General features: G+C 41.1%; 1 protein-coding gene across 1 annotated transcript in view; it reads right to left on the reverse strand.

Moving 5' to 3' along the window:
- The window catches only part of ENPP3 (ectonucleotide pyrophosphatase/phosphodiesterase 3), a 102,391-nt gene that overhangs the window by 52,177 nt on the left and 28,794 nt on the right, over positions 1 to 21,420 (reverse strand). Inside the window, exons 7-13 of the mRNA XM_008071885.2 lie at positions 18,282 to 18,361; positions 14,834 to 14,953; positions 13,610 to 13,719; positions 11,773 to 11,838; positions 10,305 to 10,377; positions 2,967 to 3,075; positions 377 to 505 (exon numbers count right to left, since the gene is read on the reverse strand). Coding sequence (XP_008070076.1) covers positions 377 to 505; positions 2,967 to 3,075; positions 10,305 to 10,377; positions 11,773 to 11,838; positions 13,610 to 13,719; positions 14,834 to 14,953; positions 18,282 to 18,361 — 687 coding nt within the window. The remainder of the gene's footprint in view (positions 1 to 376; positions 506 to 2,966; positions 3,076 to 10,304; positions 10,378 to 11,772; positions 11,839 to 13,609; positions 13,720 to 14,833; positions 14,954 to 18,281; positions 18,362 to 21,420) is intronic.

The following is a 21,420-nucleotide window of genomic DNA, read 5'->3' on the forward strand; positions in this document are numbered from 1 at the left end:
CAAAAGAAAAAATGCATTACAATTGATTCTTGACAATTGAAAAAAATGTGAACAATTCAGGTGAATTTGACACATACGCATGGTTATTAATAACCATGGTTTGGGAAAATTAAATCAAAATTTATTTCAAGCAAATAAGTGTTTTAGCATTTGAGAATGAAGCAGAATGTATTTTAACCTAACAATATTAGATATTGCCACAGCGTTTATGACTGACTGTACTGAAACACGGGAGTCTCACATCTGCATCTGTGGTCATTCCAAGAAGTCAGTAGGGGCTCTGATAATCCCCGCATCCTCTCAGAATCTGGAGGCTATGGTTATTCATGCTCATGATTACCCTTTTCTAAAAAAATGTGGGTGTCTTCATACTTACAACTAAAAAAGTCATTAGGTATATTTCGAGTCCTAATGCGGGGGGCAGGCCCTTCATACATGTAGAAGTTTATTTGGGAAAAATAATCAGTCATATATTCCATCTTGTCACAGTAAGTCTGCTCCATTCCTGAAAAAAAAATCCACTGAATGTATTAGATGATAACAGTTGGTTGTCTTTGGTCATGTCAAATAGAAGACACTTCATGTTACAGAGTTCAAACCAAGTTTCACTGAGAGCTTACGCAATTTACCTTATTACTTTGCTCTAAATGGCAGTGGAGAGGGGTCACGTTTATGAGAAAAGAGTACACAGAAATTATAAACAGAGCATTTGTTCAATGTAGATCAAGTAAAGTAATTTTTTTTTTGAGTCGGAATCTCACTCCATCTCTAGTATCAAACCCGCAGGCTCAGGCTATTCACTCGCCTCAGCCTTCCAAAGTGCTGATGACAGGCTGGGTCACCGAGCCCAGCCAAGTAAATTTTGAAGAAGAAAGTCCTCTGTAGGAGGCTAATCAAATCTTGATATTATCTGATTTGTATATAAGACAACACGATACAATTTTAAACCAAAAAGCAACATGCACTTTTATAAAACAGTACGTTAAGAGAACTAGGAAAATACCTCATCAACAAGGGTACCTGCATGATCAATGTTTATATACCTAACCCTGAAATGTACCCCACATCTCTATAATAAATAATAATTTTTAAAAAGAGAACTAGGATTAGAAAATATTTATTTTAAAAGTATATTATTTAAATTTATATAAGCAACTGTGCTCTAAAAAGATTTGGGGGCCACCCCTTCAGGTCCCCTCCCACTGTGGGAACTTTTCTGTCCTCTTAATAAATCCTACTTTCTAAATAAATAAATAAAATAAAAAGATTTGGTCATTAAACTTTTTTAGACTACATACACATTTTCATTTTTATAAATTTCTTTTGACAAGATATGCATTAAAAGGGCTCCCTTTAATTTTTATAAATTTTATTTTACTTTTGAGTTGGAGTCTCACTCCATTGCCCAGGCTGGAGTGCAGTGGCACACTCACGGCCACCCCAGAGTTGACCTGCTGGGCTTCGGTGATCCTTTCACCTCAGCCTTCCAAGTAGCTGGGATGACAGGTGCGTACAACCACGTCCGGCTAATTTTTTTTTTAATTTACTGTAGAGACAAGGTCTCACCAAGTTGCCCAGGCTGGTCTCGAACCTGCAGGCTCAGGCAATCCACTTGCCTCGGCCTCCCAAAATGCTGGGATTATACGCTGAACCACCGAGCCCGGCCTAATTTTAAAGCAACAGGGAAGGATGTTAGTGAACCCTAAAATCTTAAAAATGCATCACTGTGTTTTCCATGATCCTGATGTTCTACAATGGAAACAAGAGTTCTGAAGACACACTTTTTCTTCCTTGTGCCCATGCCTAGTATCTTCAAGGTGCTAGAGATTGACTTTGAATGTCCTCCTCGAGAAGACGGTCTGACCACCCCAGCTAGGAGAGGACTACTCTGTATCTAGGAGAGCACTCGGCATTGAGCAAGAACTTAAAATATTTGTGGAACTAAGGAACATATACTTGGAAACTGCGTGGATGTATCCTGTGTGACGGTGGCCACTGTTTCACTTCCTTTCAATTCAGGTTAAGCCAGAGTAACCTCAAGTAGAGAAATGTGAGGTGACAGGGACTTTAGAGACAAAAAGCTATAATTAGATACACATCTATTCACATAACTAAAAGAAAGAAAATCCAACCACACGTGACGTGGCAAAACTGGTCAATGTATTAAAAAACTATAGCCAAACTACATGAATAAATCACCGGCTGAAAAAATGGCTCCAGAGCACTTTTGAGACTGAATGACAACCCAATCAACTCCCTGTTAAATACCACTAACTCTTCCTTATTCTCTTACTATATTGTTTTATAAAAATAGATGGCACTTTTGTTTTAAATCAACAAAACCCTTCCTAGGAAGAAAATGCTGAGAGAGACTGGCATTTTTTAAATTTAAAATTGTATTATGTCTTTTAGAAAATAATATATATGGGCCCGGCGTGGTGGTTCAGCCTGTAATCCCAGCACTTTGGGAGGCCTAGGCAAGAGGATTACCTGAGCCCGGGGGTTCGAGACCAGCCTGGGCAACTTGGTGAGATCTCATCTCTACAATAAATCACAAAAACTAGCCGGGTGTGGTGGTGTGCATCTGTAGTTCCAGCTACTTGGAAGGCTGAGGCAGAAGGATCACCTAAGCCTAGCAGATCGAGGCTGCGGTGGCCTTGAAAGTGCCACTGCACTCCAGCCTGGGCAGCAAGAGTGAGCTCCCAACTCAAAGAAAGAAAGAAAGAAAGAAAATAATATATATAATAGGTTTTCAGGGGATGTCGGAATAATTAAACTACCAGTTTCAATTTAGTCCTCTTTTCATCACAATCTGCCACAGAATTTATTCTTTGCTTCTTCAAGAGTTTTTTGATCTGGAAATACAGACTTTAAAATATCACTATTATTTTTGTATGATTTCTGAAATGATAAATATAATCAATGATATAATATTATTTAGAAAAAAAAACCCCAAAAAAACATACCATGGTCAGCCAAAATGATTATATTAACACAATTGTGTAAGTTCCGCTGTTTCAGGCCTTCCATAAACATTCCAAAAGTATTATCGACTTGCTGTAAGGCTTTAATTACCTAAAAAAAAAATTGGAGTAAGGTTGTTTTCATGAATTGTTTTAATTAAATCAGTCATGATCTACTGAAGGAAAAACTGAACACATCACCTTCTGGGAAATAGCTGACTTTTGAAATAGAATATCAGAGCTCAGCACCCATCTTACCACATTTACCAAATGCCAATTCTCTAAATTATGTAAACAAAAAATTAAACCACATTCCCTACAAATGAAGATAGACTACTGGCCAATAAATACATGAAACAATGTTGAATGTCAAGAAGCATTATTCAATCACGAAAGTTTTCAGTCATGACTGATGTTAGAGAGAGGAGTTGAGGGACACTTTCAAGAGAGTCTAATGGTTACACACATTCCAGAGGGTCATGTGACAATGAGTTACCAGAGGATCAAAAAGGGGCATCTTTTGTAATCTAATAATCCTACTTCTGAGTATTTGTCCAAAGTAAACACTTAGAGTACAAATGGAGATTTATATACAAACACATTCAACACATTATTGAGTCATAAACTAAATTCAAAGAAAAATAAATGATGCCACATCCTTAAGAAAGCATAATATACAGCCATGAAAAAACACTTCTCAAACAGCAGTGGCACAGGAAAATAGTCACAATACAAGTGAAACATAACAAACGAAAACCAAACTGTGTTCACATTCATACATCTTGTATAATCCTGATTTTGTTTTGAAATAAATTTAGCATTTCTTAGTAAACATGCATGCATAGAAAACTAAATGGAGGTTGGGTGCAATGGCTCAGACTGTAATCCCAGCACTTTGGGAGGCCAAGTTGAAAGGATTACCTGAGCCCACAGGTCCGAGACCAGCCCGGGCAACTTGGTGAGACCTCATCTCTACAATAAATCAAAAATTAGCCGAGCGTGGTAGCACACGCCTGCAGTTCTGACTCCTTGGAAGGCTGAGGTGGAAGGATCGCTGAAGCCCAGCAGGTTGACGCTGGGGTGGCCATGAGTATTGTCACTGCACTCCAGCCTGGGCAACAGAGTGAGACTCTGACTCAAAAAAAAAAAAAAGAAAGAAAGAAAGAAAGAAAGAAAACTAAACAGAAATATATCAAAGTACTATTAACGGTGGTTAACTCTGAGTAGCGGAATTTGAGTTCTTTTATTTTGTAGGTTATACTCTTGTGATTTTCAACTTTCTACACTTTATCAATATAGCACATTGACCTGACTTAAGGTTTAAGTAAATTTCACTGATGTAACTTTTCACTATTTTTTTTCAAGTGAATAAGATAGTGAAACAGCAATGGATTGGGAAAAGATATTTAATCTGTCATAGTACTATCATAACAATGATTACTTTTTTTTCTTTCTTGTGAAAGAATTTTACAAGGCACATAGTTTTAAGTGCTTTAGTGCATGATCTCATGAAATCCTCCTAGCAAACATTCACAGAGGGTGTCACTGGAACTGCTAGTTATAAAGGCAGGAAAGTTTATCTCAAACCAGGCAAAATGGGGACCAAAGCGAGACCCAACCTTATCCGTACAATGACCATTTGTAAATCTAATCCTGAATTGTATCCTACATTTTGGGGTTTTTTTTTGAGTTGCAATCTCACTCGGTCATCCAGGTGGAGTGCAGTGGCACACTCACAGCCACCCCAGTGTTGACCGGCTGGGCTCAGGCGATCCTTCCGCCTCAGCCTTCCAAGTAGCCAGAACTACAGGTGCACGCTACCACAGCCGGCTATAATTTTTTAATTTTATTGTAGAGATGAGGTCTTGCCAAGTTGCCCGGGCGGGTCTCGAACCTGCGGGCTCAGGCAATCCTCTCACCTCGGCCTTCCAAATTGCTGGGATTACAGGTTTGAGCCACCATGCCTGGCCATACCCTACATTCTTAAAAAAAAAAAAAAGTTAAGTAACATATTCCTGGTCCCACAGTTAATAAAAGACAGATCAGGACTTGAACACAAGCCATCTATCTATGGTTCAATCCATCATCAACCCCAAGACGCTTTCCTGGCCTTCCATCTTAGTGACAGTCTTGGCTTCCACCTGTTGCCTTGTCCCCAGTCATCCTCCTCACTCCCCCAACCACACCACGAGCCCCTCCCTCTTCTGTCCTGGCACACTGCTGCCATCGGACTCCTCCCAGTTTGAAACAATCTGTGTATGTGTCTGGTCCAAGGAGAGTGTGAGCTCTTACCGGCGACAGATCACCGCCCAACTCATTACATGTTTCCCAGACCTAGAGTTTGTCACGAAATACACACGCCACAGAACTCCACAGGGCGGGAAGTGACCAGATGTCGGCCCCAAGGCTCGCCCAGCCAAAGAAAGAAACAAGAAGTGCCCAGAATGGGCAATAAATGAGCAGCTTTTTGGATAGTAAAATAATTAGCAGTAGTAATAAATGTGGCTTTTGTAGTTAAAAGAGATAGAGAAGAAACTTTTCATTTTACCCTAAGATGTAGTAACTTACCAATAGTGAATAACAGCTGAATCTCTCTGAAGTATGTAGGCCACTAATTAAAGTTACGCATGACCAGTCAGAACATTCTGTGTCTAATTCATCTTCAAACCTAGAGACTCATTGTAACAAATTTGTTGCTAAGAAATTCCTGGTTTTACTGTGTTTCAAACCTCCTCCTGCCTGCTCAAGTCTTTCACCCTTGATGTTTCCATGTCATAAAACCTTCTTGAGTTATACCAGGCCACAATAATCTTCCCATGTAAACAGTGTTTACACTATCAAATTTTAAAAACTAAAGAAAACTTCTTAAGCAAAGATTTCCTTAAAAATTTTAAGTTATTATTTACATTGTCCTTTCAGCCTGGCTTCTGGCAGTAAGAGGGTCATCTTCTTCACCCCTAAGAAGTTCTAGAAAAATGTTAGGTCCACCAGAAACGGTTTCAAAGTAGGCCTTAAAGAGATAGCAGAGCAAGAAGGTTTTGATAACCAAAACATCTGGAACACATTAATAAGATTTCAACTCAGTAAATGAGTCAAAATAAACAAATAGCCTTGTCCTTTAAGGTATAAGCCTATTAACTCAGTTAAAGGCATGTGATTAAAAATAACAATAATTTTCTTCCCTTTTTTGAATCAGAGTCTCACTCCATCGCTCAGACTGGAGGGCAGTGGCACACTCATGGCCACCCCAGTGTCGACCTTCTGGGCTCAGGCCATCCTTCTGCCTCAGCCTTCCAAGTAGCTGGAACTACAGGGTGCGCCACCATGCCTGGCTCATTTTTTTATTTTTATTGTAGAGATGAGCGCTCTCCAAGTTGCCCGGGCTGATCTCAAACCCACGGACTCAGGCAATCCACTTGCCTCGGCCTCCCAAAGTGCTGGGATTACAGGTTGAGCCACCAAGCCCGGCCAACAATAATTTTTAAAAAGCCACGACACCTTCAGCTTTCTCCATCTGTTCTCTCTCTTCTTCCCAAGTTTTAAGTGAGGCTTAGTCTTAACCCTTCGGCTGTCATTCCTCACCCCCGCTTTAGGATGTCGTCACTCCAGGCACCATCTACACGCTGCCGAATGCCTGGATCTTCCCCTCCTTTGCTCTATAAACCTATATTCAATCTGTCTACTCCTGGACACCTCAGCTGTGAAATGAACATCTTTCCCAAGCTTACTTGCCTTCAGCGATCTCGTTAATGTAAATGGAACCACCTGCTGATGCATAAAAGAACCCAGGAGATCACCCTGATCGCCATCCCCTCCCCGGCTCACACTGAGTGGTGCCAAGCCCATTTCCTAAATGAATGGCAAATGTGACTTCGTGGCAGCTGTCACTACCCTCACTCCAAGTCATTATGACCTCTTTTCTGGACTGTTGCAAAAGCTAACCTGTCTCTGCCCACTTTCTCTTGCCTGCTCCAACCCTGTCCTCTCATACAGTAAGAGTGACTTCTAAATATACATGAATCCTGTCCTGTCACTACCCAGATTACAATGCCTCAATGCTCCCCACTGCACTTTTTATGGCCTGCAAGGACCCACAGGATGCGGTGCCTGTCACCTCCTCTGGGCTTCCTCTTAGTCCTCTCCCCTGGTTCACAATGCTGCAGATATTGATAGGAACACAGCACTTTTTTTTTTTGAATCGGATTATCACTCCGTCGCCCAGACTCAAGTGCAGTGGCACGCGCACTCAAAGCCACCTCCATGTCAACCTGCAGGTCTCCAGCGATCTTTCTGCCTCAGCCTTCCAAGTAGCTGGAACTACAGGCATGCACCACCATACCCAGCTAATGTTTTGATTTATTGTAGAGACGAGGTCTCGCCAAGTTGCTCAGGCTGGTCTCGAACCCTCAGGTTCAGGCAATCCACTCGCCTAGGCCTCCCAAAGTGCTGGGATGACAGGCTGAGCCACTGAGCCCGGCCAGAACACAGCACTCCTAATAGTGTCTGCCACAGAGTGACACCCAGTAAGGTTAACTACTCTTATTATTCTTACCATTACCATGTTATCAATTTGTGGAGTCATCCAGCAATTAGTCTGTCCTTTTGTTCATTCTATGTATTCTTCCAGTGTGCACAGCTTGTTCCTCAGTTAGGCCATTTGCAAATTCTGTTTCCTTTTTGTCACTCAAGGAGAATCTCCTAACCAGCTCCAACTCCCACCCTGCCCCAGACTGGGCTGGGATCTCCTCCTAGGCTTCTAAGGACACCCTGATCTTTTCCTTGGCAGCACTTTTCAAAATTATAGTTTAGGCCAGGTGTTGTAGCTCATACCTATAATCCCAGCACTTTGGTAGGCCAAAGTGGGAGGATCGCTTGAGGCCAGGAGTTCATGACCAGCCTAAGCAACATAGCAAGACCTCATCTCTACTATTAATTTAAAAAAGAAAAGACGATAGGGCTCGGTGGCTCAGCCTGTCATCCCAGCACTTTGGGAGGCCGAGGCGAGTGGATTGCCTGAGCCTATGGGTTCGAGATCAGTCCGGGCAACTTGGCGAGATCTCATCTCTACAATAAATCAGAAATTAGCCAGGGGTGGGAGCGCACGCCTGTAGTTCCGGCTTCTTGGAAGGCTGAGGGGGGAAGGATTGCCGGAGCCCAGTGGGTCCATGCTGGGGTGGCCGTGAGCATGCCACTGCACTCCAGCCTGGGCAACAGAGTGAGACGCCAACTCAAAAAAAAGAAAAAGAAAAGAAAAAGAAAGAAAATGTATTTGGATGCTAAACTCAGGCACTGAATGGAAGAAAAGGAAGTGATGCCTAATCTGAAGACTGCTGTATAGGTCCATTCAACAAACAAAAATCAAGTGGCCCGCTCAGATGTTTTTTGTTTAAGTTGAAGTTTTACTCTGTCACCCAGGCTTGAATGCAGTGGCATAGCCATGGTTGACCACAACCTTGACCTTCCGAGCAAACATGGTTAACAGTTACAGTAGAAAAGAAGAAAGGGTGACTCTGTCTAGGTAGTTCCTATACCTCTCATCCATAGAGTAACCTGAAAAGGTGCAAAATTCTGTAATAATCTAGAGTGGTGTGGGAAGGCTTCTAGAAGAGACCTAAGGCGTAGTGTGTTGAGGCTTGAGCAGGACCCTATATTAAGAATCATGTTTAACCTGGTGCAGTGACTCACCCCTGTAATCCTAGCAGTTTGGTAAGACCAAGAGTTCAAAACCAACCTAGGCAACATAGCAAGACTTTGTTTTTACAAACAAACAAACAAACCTGGGTGTGCATGACTATAGTCATAGCTACTTGGAAGGTCAAGGTTGTGGTCAACCACAGCCATGCCACTGCATTCAAGCCTGGGTGATAGAGTAAGACTTCAACTTAAACAAAAAAAGGGGCCAGATGTGGTGGCTCAAGCCTGTAATCCCAGCACTTTGGGAGGCCAAGGTGAAAGGATTGCCTGAGCCCACAGGTTTGAAAACAGCCTGGACAACTTGGTGAGACCTCGTCTCTACAATAAATCAAAAAATTAGTCGGGCATGATAGCACTCGCCTGTAGTTCTGGCTGCTTGGAAGGCTGAGGTGGAAGGATTGCCTAAGCCCAGCAGGTCGAGGCTGCGGTGGCCGTGAGTGTGCCACTGCACTCTAGCCTGGGCGACGGAATGAGACTCCAACTCAGAAACAACAACAACAGCAACAACAACAACAACAAAACAAACAAACAAAAAGGGCCAGGCATGGTGGCTCACACCTATAATCCCAACACTTTGAGAGGCTGAGGTGAGAGGACTGCCTGAGCCCACGGGTTCAAGACCAGCCTGGGCGACTTGGCAAGACCTCATCTCTACAATAAATCAAAAAATTAGCCGGGCATGGTGGCATATGCCTGTAGTTCCAACTACTTGGAAGGCTGAGGTAGAAGGATTGCCTGAGCCCAGCAGGTTGAGGCTGCAGTGGCCGTGAGTGTGCCACGGCACTCCATCCTGGGTGACAGAGTGACACTCCGGTTAAAAAATAATAATAATAAAGTAATAATTAAAAAATTATTATTTTGGTCTAATGGGAAGAAAAATAGCTTTTCTGAGAAGTGGCAAAGGCATACTGCCAGGGTAAATATGCTTGCATTCCAACTGAGGACAATTACATTCCACATGAGGATAGTTGTTAAGTGAGTTTCCACAATGTGGGGAAATGTCACCCTCATGGGAGTCTTTGTAGCTTTGCATTGTGTCCATAACAACAGAGGCTTTCTGGGGTAAAGACAGAGAGGCTTTTTTTTGCTAAACAGTCCAAATATTTAAGGACTGTATATGTGTAGTAAAATCAGCACAGAAAGGCCTAGATAATGAAGAAACTTATATTAGACAGCCCACCCCAATGATCATGAGAGCCTAAAAGGGAAATCATTCTGCCTGAGACAATAACATATTAAGTCCAATTTTCAGGAACTTCCGAACGGAACTGTGCATGAATGAACAGCTGGATGTTCCACCATGAACTTGCAGGTAACTCATCTAGGAACAAACCATATTAGCATGTTGAATTGGCTTCGGCAGTATCTAACCTTGATGTTTTCATTATATGAAACCACTGCCACATTTAAGTATGCAAGATGTGTTCATCAAATGAATCATGATGAAGTGAATAAGGCAGTTGCTCTTTCTAGAGTTTTAATTATTTTTGGTTAACAATGCAGATTAAAGCATCCCTTTTAGACTTTTAACAATTTGGTCTTCTTGTGTGTATATCAAATATATTTGTGTTCAGTAGAAATTAAAGAACACCATTACAAGTTTTGGGTTAGACTTAGATGATTGGTGAATTTTAAAAAAAAACTTACTCTGGCACTGACTGGTCCATCATTATGCCCTGCAGAATCAGGCTCTTCAAAATATATGGTGTAAAAATTGGGTCTGGGGATAAAATTGAAACAGAGAAAGACATCATAATGTGGAATAAACCTACAGGCTGGATTTGGGGAGTTTCTAGATCTTGAACTTGCTGGTCATTCTTTCTCCTTGGCTTCCTTCTGTTTGTCCAAGTCTGGTGGTCCCTGGTTCCAGCAAGGCTAGGACTCCTAACAGGAGTAAATAAGACCTTCCTGGATGTAAGCATTGGTATGTCCCCATTAGTGAAATTCTGTTTTGTTTTTGCAGTTAAGACCACCCTTTGTGTACCCCAGTCCTTTGTATTTTCTGGTTTCTGACTTTGTGCTGACCTCTTACTTCCACACCCACTTCTTTTTTTAATGGCTGTTTTTTGTCTGTTGGTTTTTTTGTTTTGAGTTGGAGTCTCACTCTGTTGTCCAGGCTAGCATGCAGGGGCATGCTCACGGCCACCGCAGCCTCAACCTGCTGGGCTTAGGTGATCCTTCCGCCTCAGCCTTCCAAGTAGCTGGAACTACAGGCACACGCTACCACGCCCGGCTAATTTTTGATTCATTGTAGAGATGAGGTCTCACCAAGTTGCTCAGGCAGGTCTCGAACCTGCGAGCTCAGGCAATCCACTCACCTCAGCCTCCCAAAGCACGGGATTACAGGCTGAGCCACTGAGCCCAACTCTCTGTTTTTCTATAGTGCCAATCACATTCTTTTTTTTTTTTTTTTTTTTTTGAGTTGGAGTCTCATTCCGTTGCCCAGACTGGAGTGCAGTGGTGGCACGCTCACAGCCACCCCAGTGCCAACCTCTGGGCTCTGGCCATCCTTCTGCCTCAGCCTTCCCAGTAGCTGAAACTACAGGCACGTGCTACCACTCCTGGCTCATCTTTTATTTTATTGTAGAGACGAGGTCTCGTCAAGTTGCTGGGGCTGCTCTCACACCCGTGGGCTCAGGCAAATAATCCACTCATTTCGACCTCCCAAAGTGCTGGGATTACAAGCTGAGCCAACAAGCCTGGCCAATTGCATTCTTAAGAACAAAAAGTTACCAGCTCCCAGGAAAAAAAAAAAAAACATATATATGTATTCGTGTTGGGGTCTTCCTCTGTCGTACAGTGGCACAATCATGGCTCACCACAGCCTCAACCTCCTGGACTCAGACAATCCTTCTGCCTCAGCCTCCTGAGTAACTGGCACTACAGGTGCATACCACCATGCCTGGCTAATTTTTCTGATGTGTTGCAGAGATGATGTCTCATTATGTTGCCTAGGCTGGAAAGGAATAATTCTTAAAAAGTGCTCATTAAAAGGCAATACCAAGTTTTTTCAAAAATAGTCAAAAATGGTCATTTAAAATAAGGAAGTCATTTCATTTTTTTACCCACACATATCCCACTATGCCAACACTTCTCTGGCACGAGACTTCATTACCTTTCTGCTTTGGGCAGGTCCAGCCATTGTAACAACGTGAAGACCCTCTCTTCATATGGGACATTTCTGAAAAAGAAGTAGAAATAATTTTTAGAAATTAATAAAACCAAGAATAACTTCATTACATTCTTACTCAGAAAGATTAACATCTTCAGCCATTCATTTTGTGTTCTTATATGATCACAATACTGAAAGAGGTCCAGTATTAGTCAAAGGGATTTCTGTTTTCAATACTTCTGAATAGATTTCCTTGCAGCACTAGAAATAGAAATTAAATGCCCATTGTTTCGCTCCTCTCATACTTTCCTTTAATTTTCTCCCAGCTAAAATAAGACCATTGTGGCTCACGCCTGTAATCCCGGCGATTTGGAGGCCGAGGCAAAACGATTTCTTGAGCCCAGGAGTTCAAGACCAGCCCAGACAACATAGTGCAACCTTGTCTCTACAAGCCAAGTCTGCAGATCGTGTGGCACTGCACTCCATCCTGGACGACAGAGGGAGATCTGTCTTAAACTAAACTAAACTAAACTAAACTAAACTAAACTAAACTAAACTAAACTAAACTAAACTAAAATGAAAGCCACTGATCGCGATCCATTCATTTCATTTTTTCATTTATGCACTTGCATAGATTGAGCATCTTGTGCAGACACTGTTCGTTTGTTTATTATTATTTTTTTTGAGTTGGAGTCTCACTCCATCGCCTAGGCTGGAGTGCAGTGGCATACTCACGGCCACCCCAGCGTCAACTTGCTGGGCTCAGGCAATCCTTCCGCCTCAGCCTTCCAAGTAGCTGGAACTACTAAGCGTGCACTACCACACCCGGCTAATTTTTGATTTACTGTAGAGACAAGGTCTCTCCAAGTTGTCCAACCTGGTCTCAAACCTGCAGGCTCAGGCGATCTGCTCGCCTCAGTCTCCCAGTGTGCTGGGATTATAGGCTGAGCCACCGAGCCTGGCCTATTTGTTTATTTAAAACAGAATTTATCAGTGGGCAAACCAAAAGTTATGTTCCAGAGAAGAAGACATGCAACAAATGGTAGACCTAATACACAAATAAATTATACAGCTTATTAAAAGGCAATAAGCTCTATGGACAAAATTTAAAACAGAGCAGTTGCAGGAGGGGTGTGAAAAACCAGGAGGAGGTTGGTTTGGAATTTTAAATCTTAATGTGATTAGGCTAAGACAATGTGAGAAGGTAATTTTTGAACAATGGCCTGAAGGAGGTGACAGAGTGGACACTGGGCTCCGGGTAGTGAGGCATCTCAGGTAGAGGGAACAGCAGGTGCAAAGGCCCTGTGGTAGAAGCAAGCCTAGTGTTTTGAGGCCCACCAAGGAGGTCAGAGTGAGCACTTGGGAGAACGGTAGAAGACAAAGTCTGAGAAGCAAGGGGGAGGTAGGGTCTTGCCACAAGGAGCCTTGCAGGCTTTTACTTTGGGAAGCACAAGGAACCAATGAAGTTTTTGGTGCCAAAGAGTGCCGTAACTGGACTTGCATTTTCAAGGAATCATTCTGGCAGGTGGGATGAGAATAGATCATCCAGGCTCAGAAGCAGGGGAACCTGTAAAGAGGCAATTGCTGTAAAACAGGTGAGAGATAATAGTTTGGACCTGAGTGGTGAGGCTGGGGGTAACAAAAACGTCTCAGAATGCACAGACTTTGAGTCAGAGGCAAAAGCGATTGCTGACAGACTGAATGAGGGTCTTAACGGGGAGGTATGAGCAATGACTCCAAGACGTTTGACTCAAACAACTGGAATAACAGAATTACCAGCAAGATTAAGACAAGAAATTCCTGATCATGTCTATGTCAATGTCTGCGAGTGCTTTACTACCTGTTGTAAGTCTTATACAGGGAAGGAAAGGAGCCATTTATAGCCACATCTGATCCTGGCCAAAAGTAGGTAGCAGCTTTTAAACCTTGATACATCGCTGTCAGCCACATCTGAGAGAAATTTAGGATAAAAAGGCAAGTCAATAATTCGTTTGGGTAGAAATGGTATACCTTCCTAGAAACTAAACAATATTAACAGTGATATTAGGCCAATCACGGTGGCCCATGCCTGTAATTCCAACACTTTGGGAGGCTGAACTGGGAGAATCACTTGAGCCCAGGAGTTTGAGACCAGCCTGGGCAACATAGTGAGACCTCATCTCTACAAAAAATGAACAAAGTTAGCTGAGTATGGTGGTGTGTGCCTGTAGTTCCAGCTACTGGGGAGGCTGAGACGGGAGGATCACTTGGGCCCAGGAGGTCAAAGCTGTGGTGAGCCAGGATTGTGACACTGCGCTCCAGCCTGGGCAACAGCACCCAAAGAAACATTGATTAAAATTATTTAAGGCCAGGCTCAGTGGCTCAGCCTGTAATCCCAGCACTTTGGAAGGCAGAGGCGAGTGGATTGCCTGAGCCCGCAGGTTCGAGACCAGCCTGGGCAACATGGAGAGACCTCGTCTCTACAATAAGTCAAAAAATTAGCCAGGCATGGTAGCACGTGCCTGTAACTCTGGCTTCTTGTATGACTGAGGTGGAAGGATTGCCGAAGCCTGGCAGATTGATGCAGAGGTGGCCGTGAGGGTGCCACTGTACTCCAGCCTGGGCATTGGAGTGAGACTCCAACTCAAAAAAAAAAAAAAAAAAAAATTTAAAATTTGTCTTTGCTTCAGTGAAAATATATAATCATCCAAGGATTGCCTTGTACCAAGGTAGTGAGAAGAAAGGTCTTTTTTTCCCCAAACTGGTAAAATTGTACAATTTCTCTTTATCTGTAAAATAATTATAAAACAGAATGAGGAAAAACATGAACAGATAATCTTTCTGAGTAACTTCCAGATTGAGATATTTATAACACAACGCCTAAGATGTAACATAAGATATTTGACTTAACAATCATAAATGTTTTAAAAATTCAAGTTATAACTAGGGGTGAAATGCTTCCCCACCCTCAGCCCTTAGATACTAGACAGACACGTAAAACTCAAAGTGGAGCGAGAAGACTGCTCCATTGACACACTGGGAAACAGGAGGTTACTTTTGGGGTCATATAGAGAACGCTACATACTGGTTGCCCATACCACCAGGATGGATCCTTTTGGTTCTTTGAAGAAAGTGAAAAATTCTGGTTGAGATTTACGTCATACATATTATTGTCAATGATGCCATGTGATTCTGGATACAAGCCCTAAAATGATCATTTTAAAAAGGATTTAAGTTAACTTCATAGATTAGTAAAATATGCATTTAAATTAAAACAGCATGAGATCTGTCACTCATATGTAGGAAGGACACTTTATACTTTTCAACATAAAACACCTGGATCTGAACCCAAATATCAGGAGATATACAGTCATTCCTCAGTGTCCATGCGGGATTGGTTCCATGACCTCCCTCAGGCATGGGATTTGCAGAATCTGTACACATCCTCCTATATACTTTAAGTCATTTCTAGATTATGTATAATATACAGTAAGTCCTACGAACCTTCAAGTTGCGAACTTTCCAACGATGTGAACATGGGTCTGCATGTCCAATCACTAAGTTAGTTCACATGTCTGGCGTACATTCTCACGTGCTTACATTTTCTATAAGTGGTTGTGCTTTTGTGTATTTTACTGTGTGACTGTACTTTTCAAGGTCCTGTACTGTAAGATTTAAAATGGTTTCTTTATTGTTTTTTATGCATTATATGTATGAAAAGTATTAAAAACCTATTACGATACAATACCATATAACCAATTGTGTTAGTTGGGTACCTAGGCTAACTGTTGGACTTACAAACAAATTGGACTTACAAACATTCTTTCAGAATGGAACTCGTTTGTATGTAGGGAATTTACCATACTATACAAATTCTGTGCAAATAGTTGTTATATTGTATTGGTTAGAGAATAATGACCCCCAAAATTCTGTACACATTCAGTACAGATGTAATTAAAAATACATATTTTTAATCCACAGTTGGTTGACTCCATGGATGCAGAACTCACAGATACAGAAGGTCAACTGTGTGTGTGTGTGTGTGTGTGTGTGTGTGTGTGTGTGTGTGTGTGTGTGTGTGTATGCGCGTGCGTGTGCGTACGTGCTAGTTCTTCCATGGTTTATAGCAGCAAATAGATGACATTAGGCAGACAGTTTGCTTTGATGGTATTAATATAACTCTTGTGTGCTCAACAACTGCTTAATTAACTGTCTCTTAATTAAAGCTTTCCATATGGCAATAATTATTAGCCACCCATTATATTGTCAATGATAGTAGGCTTTTGAGCCACTCTCATGCTTGAGCCCACTTCTAATTTTCTGGAGTGTACTGCCTCTCCTGCTTAATAAATCTCTCTCTCTATTTTCACTGTTTGTGTGTCTTGTCCAATTCTTGATTTGAAAAAAAAATAGTAATAAATGTATTAGATAGACGCTTTCACATGTTTATATCCTAGTTAATTGGCTTAAAGTATGCTACCAGATTTCAGAAGGCAGCCCCGTTTCTGTGTTCCCTACCATCTATTTATCCATCCATCCATTAATCTAATCATTTATTCAATCTAATCACGCATACTCATTCAATTATTCCATATATTTCCATCGAAGACTTCATATATCTCCTGTAGTTGAAACTACTTTTTGGTTTTTTTTTTTGAGTTGGAGTCTCACTCTTGTCGCCCAGGCTGGAGTGAAACTACTTTTAGATAGATTTTAGGCTCATTATTTCAGAACATTACTATCTCTATTTATGCATATATATTAATATATGCATATATGTATACAAATATATAAATTAAATAAAAATTTATGGAAAATTTAAGTAGTATGTATAATCTCTTGCATACATATATGTATATATGTGTGTCATATATATTATTTATGTATGTCTATGTGTGTATGTATACATATGGTCAACTTTTTGTTATTTATCATAGTTATATTCAATAAAGTTGCCATGAACACTGAATTAGTGAATATGGAACCATTGCTTCTAGGGAAAATAAAGGGTTAGCTTCCTGACAGCCTCTAGCTACAACATTTTTGTCTACTGACCAATATATAATCTTGTTTTGTGTGTGTTTCTGTTTAAAGACATCTTATTTAACATATATTGTTGGCTCACTATAGCTCATGCCTGAACAAAGTTTATCAAATGCACATATTTTCTCCATAAGATAATTCACAACCCTCTTGCTCTTAGAAGCACCAAGTACCACTTCAGCACAATGTACGGTAACCATTTTAAACGGTGAAATCACCGCCAAAAAACACAAACCTATAAAAGGCATGGCAATGGACTGTGAAAATGACACTTGTTGAGTATAAGAGCTAACACAGAAGGCTGAATGTCACCTCGTCAGATTTCACTAGGAGTGTGTGCATTGGCCTCTCAAATGGCTATGCTTCTCTGGGATCTTCACAAATGACCATAAATGCACCACACTTGTGAATTTGGAGGTTACAAATTCTTTTAGCAAGTAAGTAAACACACAAATATAGAATCTGCAAATAATGAGAACGCACACATATATACATATAATTGCTTCGAGACTGAAATTTAAGTAAGTTGTAGTTACTGTTCCACAGTAATAAAAGATTAAAATGCAAAGTGGTAAAGACAAAAATATCCTGTGGTAATAAAGGCTGAGGCAGAGAACTCCTTAAGATGTGTTCTAAATCTATAACTCTTTTTATTTTTTTTTTTTGAGTTGGAGTCTCACTCTGTTGCCCAGGCTGGAGTACAGTGGCACACTCACGGCCACCGCAACCTCAACCTGCTGGACTCAGGTGATCCTTCCATCTCAGCCTTCCAAGTAGCTGAAACTACAGGCACGCACCACCATGCCTGGCTAATTTTTTATTTATTGTAGAGATGAGGTCTCACCAAGTTGCCCAGGTTGGTCTCGAACCTGTGAGCTCAGGCAATCCTCTCACCTCAGCCTCCCAAAGTGCTAGGATTATAGGCATGAGCCACCACGCTCAGCCAATCTATAACTCTTAAACATTTTTCTTTGAGTTCATTTTAATCATTCCACCTACATCTTTTTATCCACTGAGGAGAATTCACTTGCTTTAGTTGCTTTATCTACAGAGATGCAGCCCGTATGGATTCATTTATTAAAGAGAAGACTTTATTAGGATAATTATGATCAAAAGATTAGGAAAGAATGAAATTTTCCTCACCAAAGTGCTTGTCCCCCTACACAGCCTGCTGTTCCCAGCAGACTTCAGATAAATGAATGGTGGTCAAAATGCCAGAGGAAAATAGTACTTCTCACAACTAAAGGTCTATCCAAAGGTAAATTAACCTGATAATAGGACACTCACTCATAGTTCACGCCTCCCGGCACTTGACTGCTCTTACATTGAGCCACAGCTTCCCAGCCTGAAGTAAACCACAAACTATCCTCACAGGTGCTTGTGAAGTGTGTAGCCTGGGACTTGGCCACTTCCTGCCCAAGCATGTCTGTCTGGTGTGGTCAGTTTTCTATCTGTGGCCTGTCAGTCTTACCACTGGGCAAAGCACTTACCGTGACAATGGTGTAATGATTTGGGAAGGTTTTGGTAGGATACACAGCTCTCATATATTTTGAATGAATTCCACATGTTTCTGTAACAAAGTATGGTGAGAAATCAGGATGTTATTTCTTCCTCAGAAATTTTTGGGACAACTAAAGATCTGAACATGAAACTTTCCTAGAAAAATAAAAAACTTAATAAAGAGAAAATTGAAGATAGCAAGAGGTAGAAATTCTGACCCCTAAATTTCCTCCATTCCAAGAAATGAACTAAATCAAAGGGATTGGGTTTGCAGGGGATGGGAAAGGGGGGTGTAGTTAAAACAACTCGTCATGTAAACCTCGCAAACGTAAATGGAATTGTGTTTTTTATTTGGGTTTCTGTTTGTTTATTATTGGTGTATAGAAATGTGATTGTATTTTGTACAATCACATTTACCTTCCATATGATCCCGCAATCCCCCTACTGGGAATATACCTGGAAGAAGTCAGATCATTCTATAAAAAAGATACCTGCACACGTACGTTTATCATAGCCTTGTTCACAGTAGCAAGAACATGGAACCAACCGTGCTGTCCATCAAAAGAGGACTGGATAAAAAAATGTGGTACATATACACAATGGAATATTACGCAGTCATAAAGAAGAACAAAATCATGAACTTCGCAGCACCATGGATGGAATTAGAGCTTATAATACTGAGTGATCTCTCATAGAAACAGATGAATATCACATGTTCTCACTCGTACGTGGACCTTGAACACCTACCGCATTACTGTAGGAAAGGGATTGAAAGTAGCCAGAAACTGCGGGGAGGGGGTGGGGGGTGGGAAGCTGGGATTGACAGTAGTCGATACCCCCTGGGAAAGGGGGAGCACACGTCATCAATAAGGGTACCTGCACAATGAACACTTGTATATCTAACCCTGAATTGTACCCCACAATTTCAAAATAAAAATTAAAAAACAAAATACAAAAACCTCGCAAACGGAGCACAAAGTTGCAATGGCCCCAAAAGCAAGCACTCTGCTCAAACAGCAGCCTGTTACTAATTGCTTTACTGCCAATATCTGCTTTCCCGAGACCCGCATCCCAGAGCTATGTGACCTCTTGGTGCTGTCAATGTTTGCTTTCCTAAGATTGCATTTCAGAGACAAGTGATATCCTGAGAGAGACTGGTTTAGTGCGGACATGTGCACTTCAAGAATGTGGGACCAGCAGCCTCTAACAGCGCCCACATCTGCATATCAAGGCCAGTCAAACTCCCTAAACTGCTTCTCAGCGACCAGTTAACCTTGACTGGGGTTGTCTAAGTGGCCTACGAGAAAATAAAGGCCACTGGTTTCTCTCTGTAGAGCCAGCCCCTCACCCCTTTCTTTTCTTTCATCAATTTTTAACCACCGGCAATTTGTCTCTTCCTTCTCGGCATATATTACACAAAGTCAATAAAGTTTTTCTGTGAAGAGCCAGATAATACATATATTAGACTTTGCAAGGCAATATGGTCTTTGTTACATCAGCTCCACTCTGCCACGGAGCATCCATAGACAATACATAAACAAAGCATGGCTATGTTCCAACAAAACTTCATTTATGGACACTGAAATTTTAATTTAACATGATTTTTATATGTCACAAGGTAGTCTCTCTTTTTTTTCTGGCCATTTAAACATGTAACACTGGCACTGTGGCTCACACCTGTCATCCCAGCATTTTGGAAAGTAGAAGTGAAGGATTGCTTGAGTCCAGGGATTCGAGACCAGCCTGGGTAACTTAGCAAGACCTCATCTCTACAAGAAATCAAAAAATTAGCTGGGCATGGTGGTGCGTGCCTGTGGTTCCAGCTACTTGAAAGCTAAGGTGGAAAGATTGCCTGAGTCCAGCAGGTGAGTCTGCAGTGGCCATGAGCATACCACTGCACTTCAGCCTGGGCAACAGAGTGAGACTCCAATTTAAAATAGTTAATTTATTGATTAAATAAAAATGTAAAACAATTGTTGTGCAAAGATGAGCAAAATGGACCAGATTTGGTCAGCAAGCAAGCAAGGTACTCTAAATTATACACTGTCAATTTTTTGTGTTTTGTTTTGTTTTGCTTTGCTTTTGTTCCCCTCTTGTCAACTTTGGTAATTAGAATAAGAATTTCTATATATGAGACTCTGACTCAAAAAAAAAAAAAAAAAAGAATTTCTATATAGCATTTGCAGCTAGTGATAGTTCTTATATGTCAAGTATCTAATATAACAAACATCAACACAGCTGTCTAGATAAATGAAAAGGTATTTGACTTAACCATCTAAGCCATGTTATGCAATATTGAGGCAGGAGATAGGATGGAGACAGGAAGGTGAGCTTCAACAGATAAGAAGCCATGGAAAAAGGAAAGAAGCCAGACCTGTAATCTTGGAAGGTTAATCCACCTTCCAAGACAGAAAAAACAAGAAAGAAGCCATTAACTGAAATGCTAATCAACCTCCCAGGACAAGATAAGAAGGCCATAAAACTTAATCCCATGTGTGGCACATGCTCTAAAGGGACTTTATTGAACTCTCTGTAACCTACCCATGCAAAAGAGCTAGTTAAGGCTAATAATGCCTATGGACTGCATCTCATATATACAATTAAAATTATGCATTTGTATACCTGACCCTGAATTGTACCCACATCTTTAAAATAAAAATTAAAAAATAAAGTAAAATAAAATAAAATTATGGGATGGTAGGCAGAGACATGTGCAGTAACCTGAAATGTCATCCCTCCCCAAAAACATTTATCAAATTTAACCCCAGAAACATTTATCAATTTTTTTTTTTCTTTTTGCAAACTTTGCAAAATTAAAGGACATATAAGGTCCTGGCTTTGTTTAACTCCAGGTTCTTGAGCTACTCCAGCTCGGGCCATTCCATCTTCTCTTTGGTGTGTACGTCCTCTCTACATTTATAAATAAACTACTTTTTGCTTAAGCTCTCTTTGTGTGTGTCTCATCCAATTCTTTGTCCGTGGCACCAAGGACCTGGTCACCATCAACGGGGGTTTTCATCTACCCTGAAACAGTATTGTTTATAAAAATAAGCTAAATTTACTGCTTATTATTCTCAGTAGTTTCCATTTGATCGATGAAGCTTCCTGTGATCTGTTTCTCACAAAGTA

This window comes from Carlito syrichta, unplaced genomic scaffold (assembly GCF_000164805.1).
Source record: "Carlito syrichta isolate Samal-C Ts95f unplaced genomic scaffold, Tarsius_syrichta-2.0.1 Scaffold314781, whole genome shotgun sequence".
Classification (NCBI taxonomy): domain Eukaryota; kingdom Metazoa; phylum Chordata; class Mammalia; order Primates; family Tarsiidae; genus Carlito; species Carlito syrichta.